Source organism: Pecten maximus, chromosome 12, assembly GCF_902652985.1.
Source record: "Pecten maximus chromosome 12, xPecMax1.1, whole genome shotgun sequence".
Classification (NCBI taxonomy): Eukaryota; Metazoa; Mollusca; class Bivalvia; order Pectinida; family Pectinidae; genus Pecten; species Pecten maximus.
Window position 1 is genome coordinate 24,223,919 of NC_047026.1, and position 15,303 is coordinate 24,239,221.

At 34.4% G+C, this 15,303-nt stretch overlaps 1 protein-coding gene across 4 annotated transcripts in view; it reads right to left on the minus strand.

The window, feature by feature from the left end:
* Positions 1–15,303, minus strand: part of LOC117339993 (Kv channel-interacting protein 4-like) — a 420,070-nt gene that overhangs the window by 385,011 nt on the left and 19,756 nt on the right. For 2 of the 4 annotated variants that reach the window (XM_033901727.1, XM_033901725.1), the window contains exons 1-2: positions 12,944–13,095; positions 12,697–12,816 (exon numbers count right to left, since the gene is read on the minus strand). In XM_033901727.1, the coding sequence (XP_033757618.1) occupies positions 12,697–12,816; positions 12,944–12,965 (142 nt within the window). In that variant the 5' untranslated portion in view covers positions 12,966–13,095. Of the gene's footprint in view, positions 1–12,696; positions 12,817–12,943; positions 13,096–15,303 lie in introns of those variants that run through there. The other 2 variants (XM_033901720.1, XM_033901721.1) reach the window with 1 other exon arrangement.

Below are 15,303 nucleotides of genomic sequence, written 5' to 3' on the forward strand. Positions count from 1 at the left end.
GTCTGGACCTCTCACATGGTGTTTAAAGTATTGATAGTAGTCTGGATCTCGGAGATGGTGTTTAAGGTATTGATAGTGGTCTGGATGTCTGAGATGGTGTTTAAAGTATTGATAGTGGTCTGGACCTCTGACATGGTGTTTAAAGTATTGATAGTAGTCTGGGCCTCTGACATGGTGTTTAAAGGATTGATCGTAGACGAGAACTCTCGGGGGGGGTTTGAATTATTGATAGTTGCCTGTAACTCTAAAGGGTGTGTTGAAAGTATTGGTTGTTGACTTGACCTTTCAGAAGGTTTTTAAAGTATTTATAGTAGAATGGACATCTCAGAGTTTTTTTTTTTAAATATTGATAGTAACAGGACTTATGAGAGGATATTTAAATTATTGATAGTAATGAGGACCTCTAAAAAAGACGTTTGAAGTATTGGTAGTAGACTGGACATCTGGAAGGGTGTTAACAGTTTTAATAGTGCTTTTATTAACTTTAGATTATGATATATCGGTTATCCATTAAATGTACTCACATATATAATCGTCAATAGGGGATTGACATTGATTAGCATTTGTCTACAAATTATCATGGTTTACATTGGAGTCTGCATTTCAGTTTTACATATCTTAGGAAAACTCGAGGAATATTTTCTATTTTATTTCATTTGATCTATCTCAATTTTTAGCCAAATTTTAACTCTTTCAACAAAGAAACTTACAGTATATGTCTTTATCATGAGATATATATTGATTTGGAGTCTCTCTCCCTCTTACACTTCTCCTGGCACTTAATGTAATAGGGACCGGCATTATCAGACATCCAAGTGCTCTATACTGAAGCACGCTTGACCATTCTGCCACATCTCTCTGCGATTTTATTCCACAAAGTGACTTATGATAGCTGGGGCTAAATCGGACGATCACGATGGGGACGATTAATACCTCTGCTCTCGAAGTAAGTTGGTTACGACTCTGCCAAGGGACTCTCTGAATCACTCTCTCGTTAACGTGTAGCAAACCGGCAATACGTAATCCAATATACTTTTCCGGAACTAAGTACCTGCTCCATCTCGTTAATTACAAAATACTGATGGAACTATTCCAGGTTCAGCTAAGCATTGCGACAATGTTGCGATAATCTCCCGTATGAAATAAATAGCAACTTTGTCCAGTGTTCAGGCAAAGTTGCCTTTTGACACCCATTTATGATCATGAAACTAGCACATACTATATAATTAAATCATAACCCAATCCATCAATCGGATGTTCCATAAATAGAACTGTATATGCAAATGCACAGTGGGACTGTTACAAAGTGATAGAAATGTGTGGTGTCCGTTCATATTGTTCAGAAATACCTAAAGGGACTGTTTCATATAATAATATGCAATATTTGGTACTTTATTTAAATAATCCTTTTTACCTCCTGGGTGATCTATAGATAACACTTTAGGTGTATAATTACTCATAATTACAGCTATAGTGCTGCAAGTGTACATTTTATATAATTTTAGAGGTGTTTTGGGACCTTTCAGTAGGTGACGAAATTTTCGAAAAAAAACCACTAAGGAGTGTACTTTTTGGTGAGTTTAATACATTCATGTACCGGTATGTCTGTAGTAAACGTATCAGGCACCAAGCAGCAGTATTGTCGTTGTATCAGATGTACTATAACGTACATTTTTGTGCGAGATTAATATCTTAAAGATAACTCTCGTTTACTATCTATCAGACAAAGTAGTCTTGTTTAACGATATATTCGTGATTACAGCTTTACGCAAATATCGTTTCATTTCATGCAAACCAATCTTTGATGTGAAATCATCGCACAAAAATGTTTTCCATCAATCATATATGTTTTCAAGACTGCCAAAAAAAGCTCTGATATCGTAGTTTACATGTGGTCAACAGCTACATGTATTGTTACAAAACTGACAACTCATAATATGACCCCAATATCATTATTTCAAAAACCAATGATACTTATTCATTAAGCACGTAACATCAACAGCTAAAATAATGTAACTTCTAAGAACACATATCCTATTGTTTTACGCTGTTTATATATCAATTAGAATGTTACAGACCGTAACACCAAAGTTAACCCCTGGACGTTCATAGCGACCAAACTATCACATAAATGATGGTATGCCATGTGATAATACTGAAACCTATCTTGTAAATAAACATCTTGTCTCCCTAACTGAACAAACATGCCTTATAAAAAAATCATCAATGGTAAAATACCAAAGCTCTCTCGGGGATTCTTATACAGCGACGCACTTTATATCCTGGTCTTTAAGGCTTGTGAAATAACGATAGGGAACGACACACTACACCGAGCCATCGTTAATAGTGCGCCACAGATCACAAATACACTGTCACATATAAAAGCTAGATATATCTTCTGGCACGAATGCTGTCGCACTAAATGCAACAAGAGATCTGTCGAACATTTCCATAGATCTTAAGAGGAATTTTTGCTTATGTCGTATTCAACAAAGTGCATAATGATATATGCACATTTTCATTTGCTCTGTAGTTTATTGAGAAGAACGACATTGTCATAATGTGACTTTCATCATTACTGCCAGGTTTGTGTATCGCTTAATCATGTTTCAGTAAAGTCTTACGGTAACTCACATTCATATAATGGACTGGTTGTCTTATAACTGCGAAATGAATACATTCCTTGTCATTCTTATGTGATGCGTAATTCTCATGTTTGGACTGATGGTAAACACGGTTACGTACATACATATATAAAACAATAAACACAAAATATGGGCCTACTAGTTAGAAACGAGACCGAAAATGATAGAGAAGAAATTAATTCGTAAGTTAATTATCGATGCCGATGATAAAACATACATAAAACGAAACAAAAACATCCACACACATCTCACTAATACTGAGTTATACAATAAAAGAATATTAACATTCGTCTTAATACGTTAACACGTTTGACTCATAGCTGATGCGATGTATGTTTTCCTAAGCGAAACAATAAATCGCACATCAAGTAAGCCATTTTAAAATGACATAACTGTAAAATATATATCCATGTATATAAATATATTACTTAAATAATATAGATAAATAAGAACGCATCTCTAAACAGATAAAATATATGGACGCTCTTTAAATGAAATCTTAAGAGAAATAGAAAAATCTTTGTTTTGGTATTATTCTTTTGTGCTGTGTTTGATATATTGTTGTCATATGATATAAATGTATAATTTAAAAAGCAAAGGGAATCTTGAGTGTTTTTTCTTCGTTGGAGTTGGCTATCTCGAATTCAAAATTATGCAGTGGTTGATGTATTGGGTACTTAATATACTATCTTATGACTAAAACGGCGGAAACAAAGAGAGCTGTGGATCTTTTAAAGTCCCCTTGGGTATTATCTGGTTATATCTACAGGCGATAGTTAACTGAGGATACTGCGAATGCCTGGGTTGTAAAGCTTAGACGGCGACGCAGATTATTCTTTAAAAAACGGGAATTTGAAACCAAGGGTTTTACGGATTGTTCACATTAGCAGCATTTCTTGATTTGTATTAACAACATAAACGAAAGACAGCGGTTGTCACTTATGATACGCGTTATTATTTCAATATCTCCATTATAAACATTCCGTTCATTGACAGTTACATCATAGTTTCTACTAACAACGGTGTTCATATCTCATACTTCGATATTCAAGAAATTGTTCCTAATACATTTGCGTCTTCCGTAATAGATTTTGACCGATACAATGTATGTAAAATGGCCGATGTACGATTCTTTTACCTATCTGGATTTACTTAGTGGGCGCCTGTTGATGGCATAGAAGACGCTTACGCTTCCGGGACATATGGCATTTTCCCCTACGTTTTAGTATTATCTCGTGTTAATAACTCTTGCTATTGCATAGAAATTGATACATCACCATGATAACTGCCCGTATTATTTATTTTATAGCAGAATGTTGCCAAGGTTATAGGTAATTTTTTCTAAATTATAAATACATGTAAATCAGTAAACATCAATGCTGGCAATTGTATATTCTACTCGCATATTTATATTACGCATAATATTTATTGATTGGAGCAATAGCTTTTTAGCAATACGTTTCAATTGTCTTTTCGGGGTACACTTTTAATGACACGGAATTAATATCAAGGCAGCTAAATAATAAGCTTAATCTATGTTTGTATCCACCTGACAAGCCTACTTATTTCTTTTTCTTGATTTGGTATCCGTCGATGTGAAAGTTTTTTTTATTGAACATGTTTAAGTACATAACTGTATTTTGAATATATATCTGAGCTTGTCATGCTGCTAGCTAATTATTGGCTGCTGATGAGCTCATCGATGTTTTATAAGTACTGGTCACTGATTGGTCAGCTAGCGTTAGGGTCCTCGACATCTTCCTAATCCAGCGGCCATCTTCAATATTGCATCACGAGCTCTCACTATTTGTCGGTTTAGAAAAAACACCCGCTGTCTACACTGTATTAACACTTTTGCTGACTTCATAATGTGTACCACATTTCCATTAATTATGTAATCAGTAAAACAGCATTTTATGTCAGATGGGCAGATTTTAGTCCTCTTGCGCTAAATTTTCATTGTACTTGTGTAGTTGTTGCTTTTTTGAGTGCAAAAACAACAGAAATATCGCCATACTACCAAACCAGTATTTCCAACTCAGAATCGATAAAACGAGGGGGAAATGTGAACGAAATATATCGGAATGGTCTGTTCGTATTATATTTTTGTTTTTGGGTCCTGTCTAGTGTATAAGATAAATGTTAATGTAGCCAATTTGGTGGCCGTTTTCATTCGAACCTGTTGTCGAAGTTTTCTGGTTAGGAGTGTAGAACATACAAATATATTATAATTAATTCATATATCACAGTTCATTAGGACATTTTTCTTACATTTGATGTTGTTGGATTTGAAATAAAATACCAAAAGAAATAATCAGCTAGGCACGATTTCTTACGGTTGCTAAGGCAGACATGTGTCATAACACATTTGACGTCATAGTATAAGCTCAACATTATCATGCTTTATCTTAAAATCTTGGCAAATATTTCTTCTACAACTACTCTAATCGATCACTGAAATTGTACCTCAACAACAAGAGAACTACATGATATTTTGTATATCGAGCTTTTCAGAACACAGAACAATGGGAATATTTTATTCAAACATACTTTCTTTTGTCCACATATTGAAAGTTTTCATAGCGATCTACCCGACTACTGTGTCCACAGGTTTAAATACCCCGAATGTTTACTCGGCACTCAATTATACAAAAGATCTGTTTCAACATCTTGTTTGCAAATGTTCTAATTGTTATAATTATATCGGGTTTCATGGAATTCGTTATTCGCTGACTTCAAAACCTGAACGAACAGGTTTGTTATTCTGATTGATTGAATTATTGTACAAACTACAACCTGTTTGGAATAATTAATACGGAACGATTGACTTAAGAATCTTTCGTAACACAGGCATCAATTCTAAATTTCACAGTAATCCAATTTATTAAATTTTTACCAGTGAAATATCGAAAATTATTCATTCTACAAAAGCTCACTAGTGGAAAATATCACTTCACTTTTTTCTGAGTTGACTAATCAGTGTTCTGCTTCCAAACAACAATGGGGAAAATGAAGATTTACATATAGTTATCCGAGATGTTATATGACGTCATAATGCAAGATAAAATACATAACGTCACGACTACATTTGTGAGCCGGGGACCGCAATGAATTCTGAGAGAGGTTGATCTTTATCGGTATATTTTGCAATAAAATGTAATACACATAAAATCTAACTGTACATTGCACGAGTGTGTGTGTGTGTGTGTGTGTGTGGGGGGGGGGGGGGGGGGGGGGGGGGGGGGGGGGCGCTAATATTCGATATTTCACGAGAGCATAGCACGAATATAGAGGATATAAAATAATATAGAAAATATTAGCCGCACGAGTTAAATATATCAGGTATTACTGAAGATAATGATGGATATCCGCTATATATCTTATCACACTTTTTCTTCGGGTTGGTAAGGTACGTATGTATGCATACAAAGACATCTAAAAAAAGCGTGTCTGAGAAACTCTGCAGCAGTTTTGTCTTCGGATTGTAACGATTAAAGTAACAACATTGAACTTCCGTTAAAAACATTGTACATGTAAAGTGATAGAGATCATGTTTAACGCCAAATACAACGAAATGCTAATAAAATGCTCTCTTATCGCATAATATCATACACGTTAATTATTTAATGATAATTCAAATAATAATATATTGGTATGGAATGCATTACAGGAAACGTAATGGGACTTTTGATTAATGCCTAATATATTCCAATAGTGTAAATCCAACGACATACAGTTGCACTATATGTAATTTATTTCATTCATTTATTTTAAGATTTTGTTGCAGTAAAAACACTATTTATTTATGTTGCGATCCTAAGGAAACATATCAAGTCGTTTATAGATATCCTATAAGGTGCCTAGTTGCCTTTAGTAGTGAACGTTTCCGTATGATGCACTATGGAGCTCATACAACAGAAACTCATGCTCAAACTATATACAATTCGATATGTTTCAACAAAAACCCATGCTTCCGTACCAACACTTCTATAGGGTACATAAGTAAATCTAACAATGCCATATGAAGTATTAAACAAAAATAGATTGGTGTCTGAAAATACTTTATGACTCATAAATAATGGAAGGTAGACTATATAAAAAAAAAAATTAAAACAAAATACAATTTTCATTCAGAACGACATAATACCAGCATGCCTTCAATGCAGTGCAAATTATTATAAAGTGAAACGTACCTGAAAAAACAAGAGTAAAATGAGTATCTCAAACATTAACTCATATATAGAAAGGTGAAAACGGCTTATTTCATAAACAGCACGTGCTACATTTAGCAATGTATTTATCCAAATATAAATTTAAACTCAGATCAGTCATTCATGCTTTTTTCGAAGGAAAATGCATTTTGAAGGTCAATGGTCGTCACCAGGACAATATTTACGACGTCATAACGGATGACACTGCATGACATTTGCAATAATTAATTTATCGCAAAGTATTCTTATGGTACACTATTCTGGGTTTTGTTTTCGCTTGCTATTTGATTAGGAAGGAAATAGCTTTATATATAAAGGTATAAATAAAAAATAATCGACTACCACATGCATGCAAAACAGTTAAATAGCGAAACCTCGGTTTGATTGTGCTTTAAATCTGACGGGAATATGTATTAAACAATACTGTTTGTAAACGAGTCACCGACAGAGCATGTGTTCCTCCAGAGACAAGACAACCGTTCCTAAATTCCTAGTAATTGCTTTGGAATAAACGGTGTGTAATTAGTTAAACCTTGATATATATTCTTTTAGCATGCAACAATTCAGCAATTATCCACCAAACCTGCATAATTTTCTGTTCGGAACAATATATAACGATCTGAGCCCATTGCATCTCGACACACAAACAAACAGTAATGGTAATTAGCGGTACCAGGGTTAATGTTGTAATTAATCTCCCCAATCAAACACTAGAATTCATATAATGTAATATATCAATACAAATTACACTACGAGGTATTTACGAATTCATGCATGAAATTATTTGCATTATTGTCATCATAATAATGATACATTTTTTTTACAAATTAGCTATTTCATGTATTTTTCCTTGACGCCAAAGTGTCTGAGCTACTCAAATCATCCTAGTGTTTATACAAGATTCTAATTTCGGTCTCTTGAGGATGTTTCCAAAGATAATCAAGTTATGCCAAATGTTATCGACAAAGTTATATTAAGATATACCATTCAAAAGCTTGGTACAATATCAAACAACATATCACCCTCACCTTCCATATTTATCTGCCAGAGTTGTCGAACTTCAGGTACTGAAGATGCCGTTTAATCCAAGCGCGACCATCAATGTTTGAAATAAAACTTCGTCCAGATTATGACAGATTGTTGGACACGGAACTCAGAGTGATCATTAGGGTGGGTTTTACATTGTAACACACATCTCTGTACTGCGGTGTCCTATCTGTGAAACAATCGGGGGTAACAACACACGCGGGATATAATGCAAAATTGATCCAGCTTAAAAATGCTACCAGACGGGACAGGAGAGTGATCACCACATCAAACCCCCTGCTGAGTTATCTCCCATTATCTTACATAGTTCCCAAGTTTCATATGCCATGACGTCATCACATACACCACACAAAGCAAAATATATAGCATTGTATAAAATTGTTTGACCAATAACAATCAAAATATACTGTGTTTGATAGTAGAATTGTTGTTTTTAATTCATACATCTTACTTGATTGGATAATATATAGTTACCAAATTATTGTATAGAACAATATCTAGTTAACATAATAAAACTCATAATTCCTATCTAAACTAAAAACGTAGGATGACAGTAGGACGATTTGCGTTTTGTTTCTATTTATGTAAATTTCTTATATAAAGATAATTGAGACAGACATGGCGCGTCAATAGATCCATATACCTGGGTGCGGCCTTGAACTCTGCCTGTTCTGGGCGGTCCTGGACTCATAACGTTTGTTACGTCAATATTTAGAACCTTATTACCAAGAGACAATGGAAGAAACCAAACGGCAATACTTCACAAACAATCACGGGTCTACTTCAAAACTAAATCAAAGTCATCAAGCCGCTTACGCCATATGATATGAACGAATGCATCGAGTGCCTACCTCTCAATCACACGGAAGATTCAGACAAATATTATTAACACTTGAGACAACATACCATTTTATCATACCAGGTCCCAGAAACCATCTCAGTATACACTCAATTTCTAAATAGGTGACTCCGCTTAAAATATGTATTGTGCATTGTGAACATGAGAATGCAATCATTTAATGCGGTACGGTAATTATTAAGCAGATCTATTGATAAGCCATTATACAGTAACCTCTCTAGAAGATTGATACATCTTGTATGGTAATGTCTCTAGTACATTTGTACATAATTGTATGGTAATGTCTCTTGTAGATTTGTACATATTTGTATGGTAATGTCTCTAGTACATTTGTACATAATTGTATGGTAATGTCTCTAGTACATTTGTACAGTACTGTACGGTAATGTATAGTAGATTTGTACATAATTGTACGGTAATGTCTCTAGTACATTTGTACAGTACTGTACGGTAATGTCCCTAGTATTCTTTGTACAGTATTGTACAGTATTCTTTGGTAATGTCTCTAGCAGATTTCTACAGTATTGTAGGGTTATGTGTTTAGTAGATTTGTACAGTATTGTATGATGGTGTTTCTATAGATTTGTACAGTATTGTATGGGTATGTCCTTAGTAGATTTGTACAGGATTGTATGATGGTGTTTCTTTAGATTTGTACAGTATTGTATGGGTATATCCTTAGTAGATTTGTACAGTATTGTATGGGTATGTCCTTAGTAGATTTGTACATGATTGTATGATGGTGTTTCTTTAGATTTGTACAGCATTGTATGGGTATGTCCTTAGTAGATTTGTACAGTATTGTATGGGTATGTCCTTAGTAGATTTGTACAGTATTGTATGATGGTGTTTCTTTAGATTTGTACAGTATTGTATGATGGTGTTTCTTTAGATTTGTACAGGATTGTATGATGGTGTTTCTTTAGATTTGTACAGTATTGTATGGTAACGTTTCTAAACAATTCTACAATATTGTACGGCAGTGCCTTTAGTTGATTTGTTCGGTATTGTATGATAACGTTTCTATGCATTTGTACAGTATTTTACGACATTATGTTAAGTAGATTCGTACAGTATTATACGACAATGCCTCAAGTAGATGTATACACTATCGTATAGTATATTGCTGGAGTCGTTGATCCAATGACTTAGAAGTTCATTTGTATTTTAACCTACAAGATGTAAAACTACTGCTTGATAAGCGTCTTTAAATGTTATCTTTGTTTTTGTTTTGAGTGTCTTCGATCTGATAAAGACTTTTATTATCGAACAAAATTCAACTTTGAGTTATGCAACAGTCTTCGAGTAATCAGAGATCGAGATAATGCAGTTTGACTGCAGCTGTAATAAAGATTAATTCATTATTCAGCGGATACCGTAGTCGTCACTCTATTGGTCAATTAAAGTCCAGTTTACTTGTATGGCTATAGTGAAAGATAGTCTAGAGTATTCATTGTTCTATAACGATTGGTTTTAACATATTTCCATTGTTTTTGCGGCATTTACCTATCAATTTTAAGATGATTTTCACTTTGTGCATCTCTTGAGCAAGCATATATGTACATGTATATCATGACATCCATTTCGATCATCAATGTGTTAATATATTTCTATCAATATACTTATGCTGTAATTAAAGTGCATATTTTTATTATTCACCATACTTACATTGTACTTACAGTGTATATATTCGTTATTCATCATACTTATGTTGTAATTACAGTGAATATATTCATCATTCATCATACTTACGTTGTATTTACAGTGTATATTCATCATTCATCATACTTATGTTGTAATTACAGTGTATATATTCATTATATGTTGTAATTACAGTATATATATTCACTATACTTATGTTGTAATTACAGTGTATATATTCATTATTCGTCATACTTACGTTGTATTTACAGTGTATTTTCATTATTCGCTATACTGATGTTGTAACCACAGTGTATATATTCATTTTTCATCATACGTTGTAATTACAGTGCATATTTTAATCATTCACAATACTTATGTTGTAATTACAGTGCATTCATTATTCACCATGGGTTTTTTTCCAGCAGTGTCCACTTTGAAAAAAATGTGTATATCATGTATAGACTATGTTCACTATCAACGTATTTTAATATGTATCCATTTCTTTAATTCAAGTGTGTTTTAATATACAAAATGTACCTGTAGTGTATGTGTCTAATGATAACTTTTAATGTGTCGATACATAATACCCAGTTAAACTTAAGCGTAGTATACCAAAATATCAGATTCTCATTTTTGGACATACTTATATCAATATACATAGAATCTCCCCTATAGTATTTTCCCGGTAATGTAAGTGATACACGCAAGGTTTACTTTCCTAGCTAATAATATATCTTATCCATAGTAAAGCCTATCTAGAGCGCACATAATTATTGTGTGTTTATACATATAAACTGCACCAGATTGTATCAACATAAATTGTTCTTGACAAGCGACGGTTCACGTAGTCTCGGTGGGTCAGAAGGAATATAACATGCATACATTTATACTACGATATCACTATTGTTATATTGTACCTTACATATATATATTTATATATATATTGTCCGTATCTTATGAGTTTAATGTTGAATTAAGTGTGCTTAAAATCTTCAATACAAACTCCAAGACGGAGCAAAACGAATCATACCAGATTTATAGTGATAAATAGTTAAATTGAATATATATGGGCTATACTGAACAGAGTCTATGGACGGTCTAGCGTATCGTTGAGCAATGTAAGTATTTCTTATAGCCGCCATCTGTGTACCGTCGTATTGGTGTAGAAGTTCATGGCTATCATTGAAACAACAGATAATTTGGTAATGTAACGACTGTGATAATTGATATATGGAATGTGGTATATTAAACAATACGAGTGCTTGTGGGCACGTACACGGATACCCTATTGTGTGTTTATCCGGAAGGTAGATCAGGCATGGAGTCTTATTTTACACGTGTATAGATATACATTCCCATCACACGAGGAATGAAAACAACAGTTTAGCTGTTCGCCCGCACGTGTAGACACGTGCCCTGTATGTCCTACAATCACAACCTGTAGTGACTTTTCCCACAAACACAATTCTCACTCGCACAATTCCACAGGCGTCTAAGTTGTCATCAGTATTGGAGCATCAGCAATCCTTGAAATGCAATAAAACCCGACTTTTTTTCTGGATCAGTAATCGAGTATATTATTGAAACATTCCCCCGAAGCATTATTCCAATTTCGTCAAAACTTGGACAGGGTTTGGGAACAGTAGCAAGCTAACAGAGCTCTAACCCGTCCACACAGTAGTAACCCATTATACATGTTAATTCTTCACTAATAGCCTACATCTATTTATAGGTACGTATGTACGCACGAGATGCGTTAAGACATATTTGAAACACATACAGTAGTTAGATTCCATGTTGAATTGCAAATGACAAGGGTTCCGTGCTGTAAATATCTCTTAGGTATTTTTTACGTTTTAATTTCATTCGTCGAGTGAACGATGTATACTGTCGTCTGCTTGAGTCGACCGCTCAATATTCCAACAGTTATATTGGGCTATTTTAAATAGTTATGAAAACACACTCCAACTTTTTGGTTTACTAGGCTGTGAGGAGATTAAGAAATCTATAAATATTATGGATTAGGCTAGAACACATATGCCAAATGTCAATATTTCTAAAGATTGTTAGGATCTTTTAAATTGTGTGTTGTAACTCACGTGTACCACTAGCTCGGGCTTCGAAAAGAAATTATATGAAAGCATCGTCGTAGAGCATTTAAAGGTAGAGACGGCGAGACATGTGTAACGGCGTTGTTGTTTTAAAAGAATATTTTGATTATATAAGATAAAACAGCTTTTTGGTAGTTGTTATAACAATTCGTATCTCATATATAAAATAAAATACATACCTCCACCTGAGTCGGAAGAATGAAGACGCTTCCTGGATTTCGCACTAAGAGACCTTTGAAGTCGTGATCCAGGAGCCTTTCCAGGTTTCCGGATCTTCAGTTTCTTGATCGCCTGTCCCACTGTAAAAATGAAGCAAGTAAGAACAAGGGTAATGACGATGCGGCAGAAATCACAGAATCCCAAATCCAGGGCAATGTTTTACACACAAATAACATCTCCGTAACGATCAATTCCTTCCAAACTTACTAGTATTCCGAAATTTTGACATGTTGCAAGTAGTCACTTTTGCATAAATCCTTCCATCGCTGAATATATGTACAATATATATAATACACACTACAAGGGGTATTGCCTGTACGGCGAGCACTATAGTGGTTCCTTGTCGACCTCGCCACAGACAATACTACTCTCCTTCTCTCAGCCTAGGCTTCCATTGCCTCTCCATAGTAAACATCCCAAATGGACGGGTACCTAAAAATCGAACACAAATCGTGCTATGGTTACCAGCATGCTTCTGCAATACGTATGTTATGAAATAGCACACATAGAGCATTCACATATCCCTCACGTGCATGCAGTTTGTCTTAGAGACTAATGGTGTGCCCATTTTTGATAACAATAAAACAAATGGTCAGTTAGTGTGTATATTTTTTTTAAGCTGAATACACACAATCGACAAGGATGGCAGTAAAAATAATCCGAAGAATGATTTAGATTATTAGCTACAGGTTTAAAATTGCTATGTACTATATCATTTGTATTTGTTCTATATCAACATTAGTTAATATCGATACTGAAGAGCTGGCATTTTCTATCCATCAGCAATTGCCAACGAATTAGATCGCACATACAGCTGTATCAAGATGTTCGAAGATTTTGATTTCATGATGGGGAAGGGTTAATGAAAAATTGATTGAAATATGACAGCGGTATTCTGAAATAAAACAGGAAGGATGATGACACTTTTTGACATACAACACTTTGAGGAGATTATCCAGACCTGAGATTCTCCAGATATTTATAGCACATGTGTACATGTACGTGAACGTCTTCCAGGTGTAGTACCGTGTTGACTTACGTAGACCAATGCTTAACCGTGTACACGGTGAGGAAATATGATGATAGCCGAGACAATACGTCATTATTAAACATATCAATAATAATAATAACAATAATACACTATATTGATTTTGAATTGGAACCCAATGAACATGTAGAGTTTTCACAGTTACATTCGCAGCAATAGGCGTATGTGTACTGTTGAGAAAACTATGTTCTCGCTGAAGTGACACCTTCTTGGTTTGTATCGATTTGGTTTGAAAACTCGTACAAAAAGCCGTGCAATCTCTAGCCTACAGACAGAGGTAGTCAGCAGTCTGATCGCGGGAGCCTATAGTGACATTTAGACGCTAGGGCAATGGTCACAGGGGATCAATGTTCCCAAATCTACCGATAGATTTTGGTCACCCACAGTTTTCCAGGCTATATACGATTCACAATATTTATAGTTTCATGGTAACATTTAGGCCTATGACATTCGAAGGTGAAGGTCAGTGTCACAAAGACTTTTACGGAAGAGCATTAATACTGTTTTGCATGCAAAGAAGCCATTATGGATCATGTTCCGACAATTTTTGGAGAGTGCTCTGTAACAGATAAATCATGAAGCCTTGAAAGTATATCATCCATCTTTTAGGGTAAATGTTCCATCCATGTGTCCAGCGTCAAAACATGCACGCACCTGTGACGTGGACACGGTAGTTTCTTTCTTAATTTTGTCAGGACACATTTTTTAAAATATATGTATTGTTTACATTGTCTATTAATTTATAGAAAATTTAATAGATTAACGAAGATGCAGGTACTAAAACACATTAGTAAATACTGTTTACTACGAGGTGTTAAATATGAATAAGAGATTATCATTTCACCAGTTACATGTACATATATCCACAATGTACATACGCACTTACATACGGTTCAACAAGCGTGATAAATAAAAGTTGATATATTTTTTTCTATATGAAGTACAAGTTTTGCAAATATTGTGAAATGCATAAAGTTAATATTTATATTACAAATGCGTCCTTCAAAAGGTATATCGATTATCATTGGCAAAGAGAAACGCTTTTTAAAGTGTCATCGTTAATATTTACCAAAAACATGCTGGAATCTTCTAAATTCAAAAACTAAAAAACATGATTTGCTATTATGACGTTCATAGTAAGCTTTTGTCTCCACGGTACAGACATCCTGTACACCGATATCAACTAAAACACATCAAATTATTTCCTTACGTCTCATCGCTGATTAGTAAAAAATCTAAATGAATAACTTGAAAGTAAGTAGGCAATATTACTAATTTTGATGGCACTGCTATAAACTTTTGTCTTTGGTGTACCATGTGTCAGTAGCTTGTGTATGATTCAAGGTCTTCGCAACGGTCAGGGTCATTATGAGAATGTGTGAATTTGAGGGGCACGAATAGACGAAAACAACGGAAAGAATAATAAAGGAAAGGTATAGTAAACAGAAATGGAATGTTGTGTATCACGTCGAGGTACCTGTGTTATGTACGCTACCAAGCGCTATCTGTCGTTAGGCGT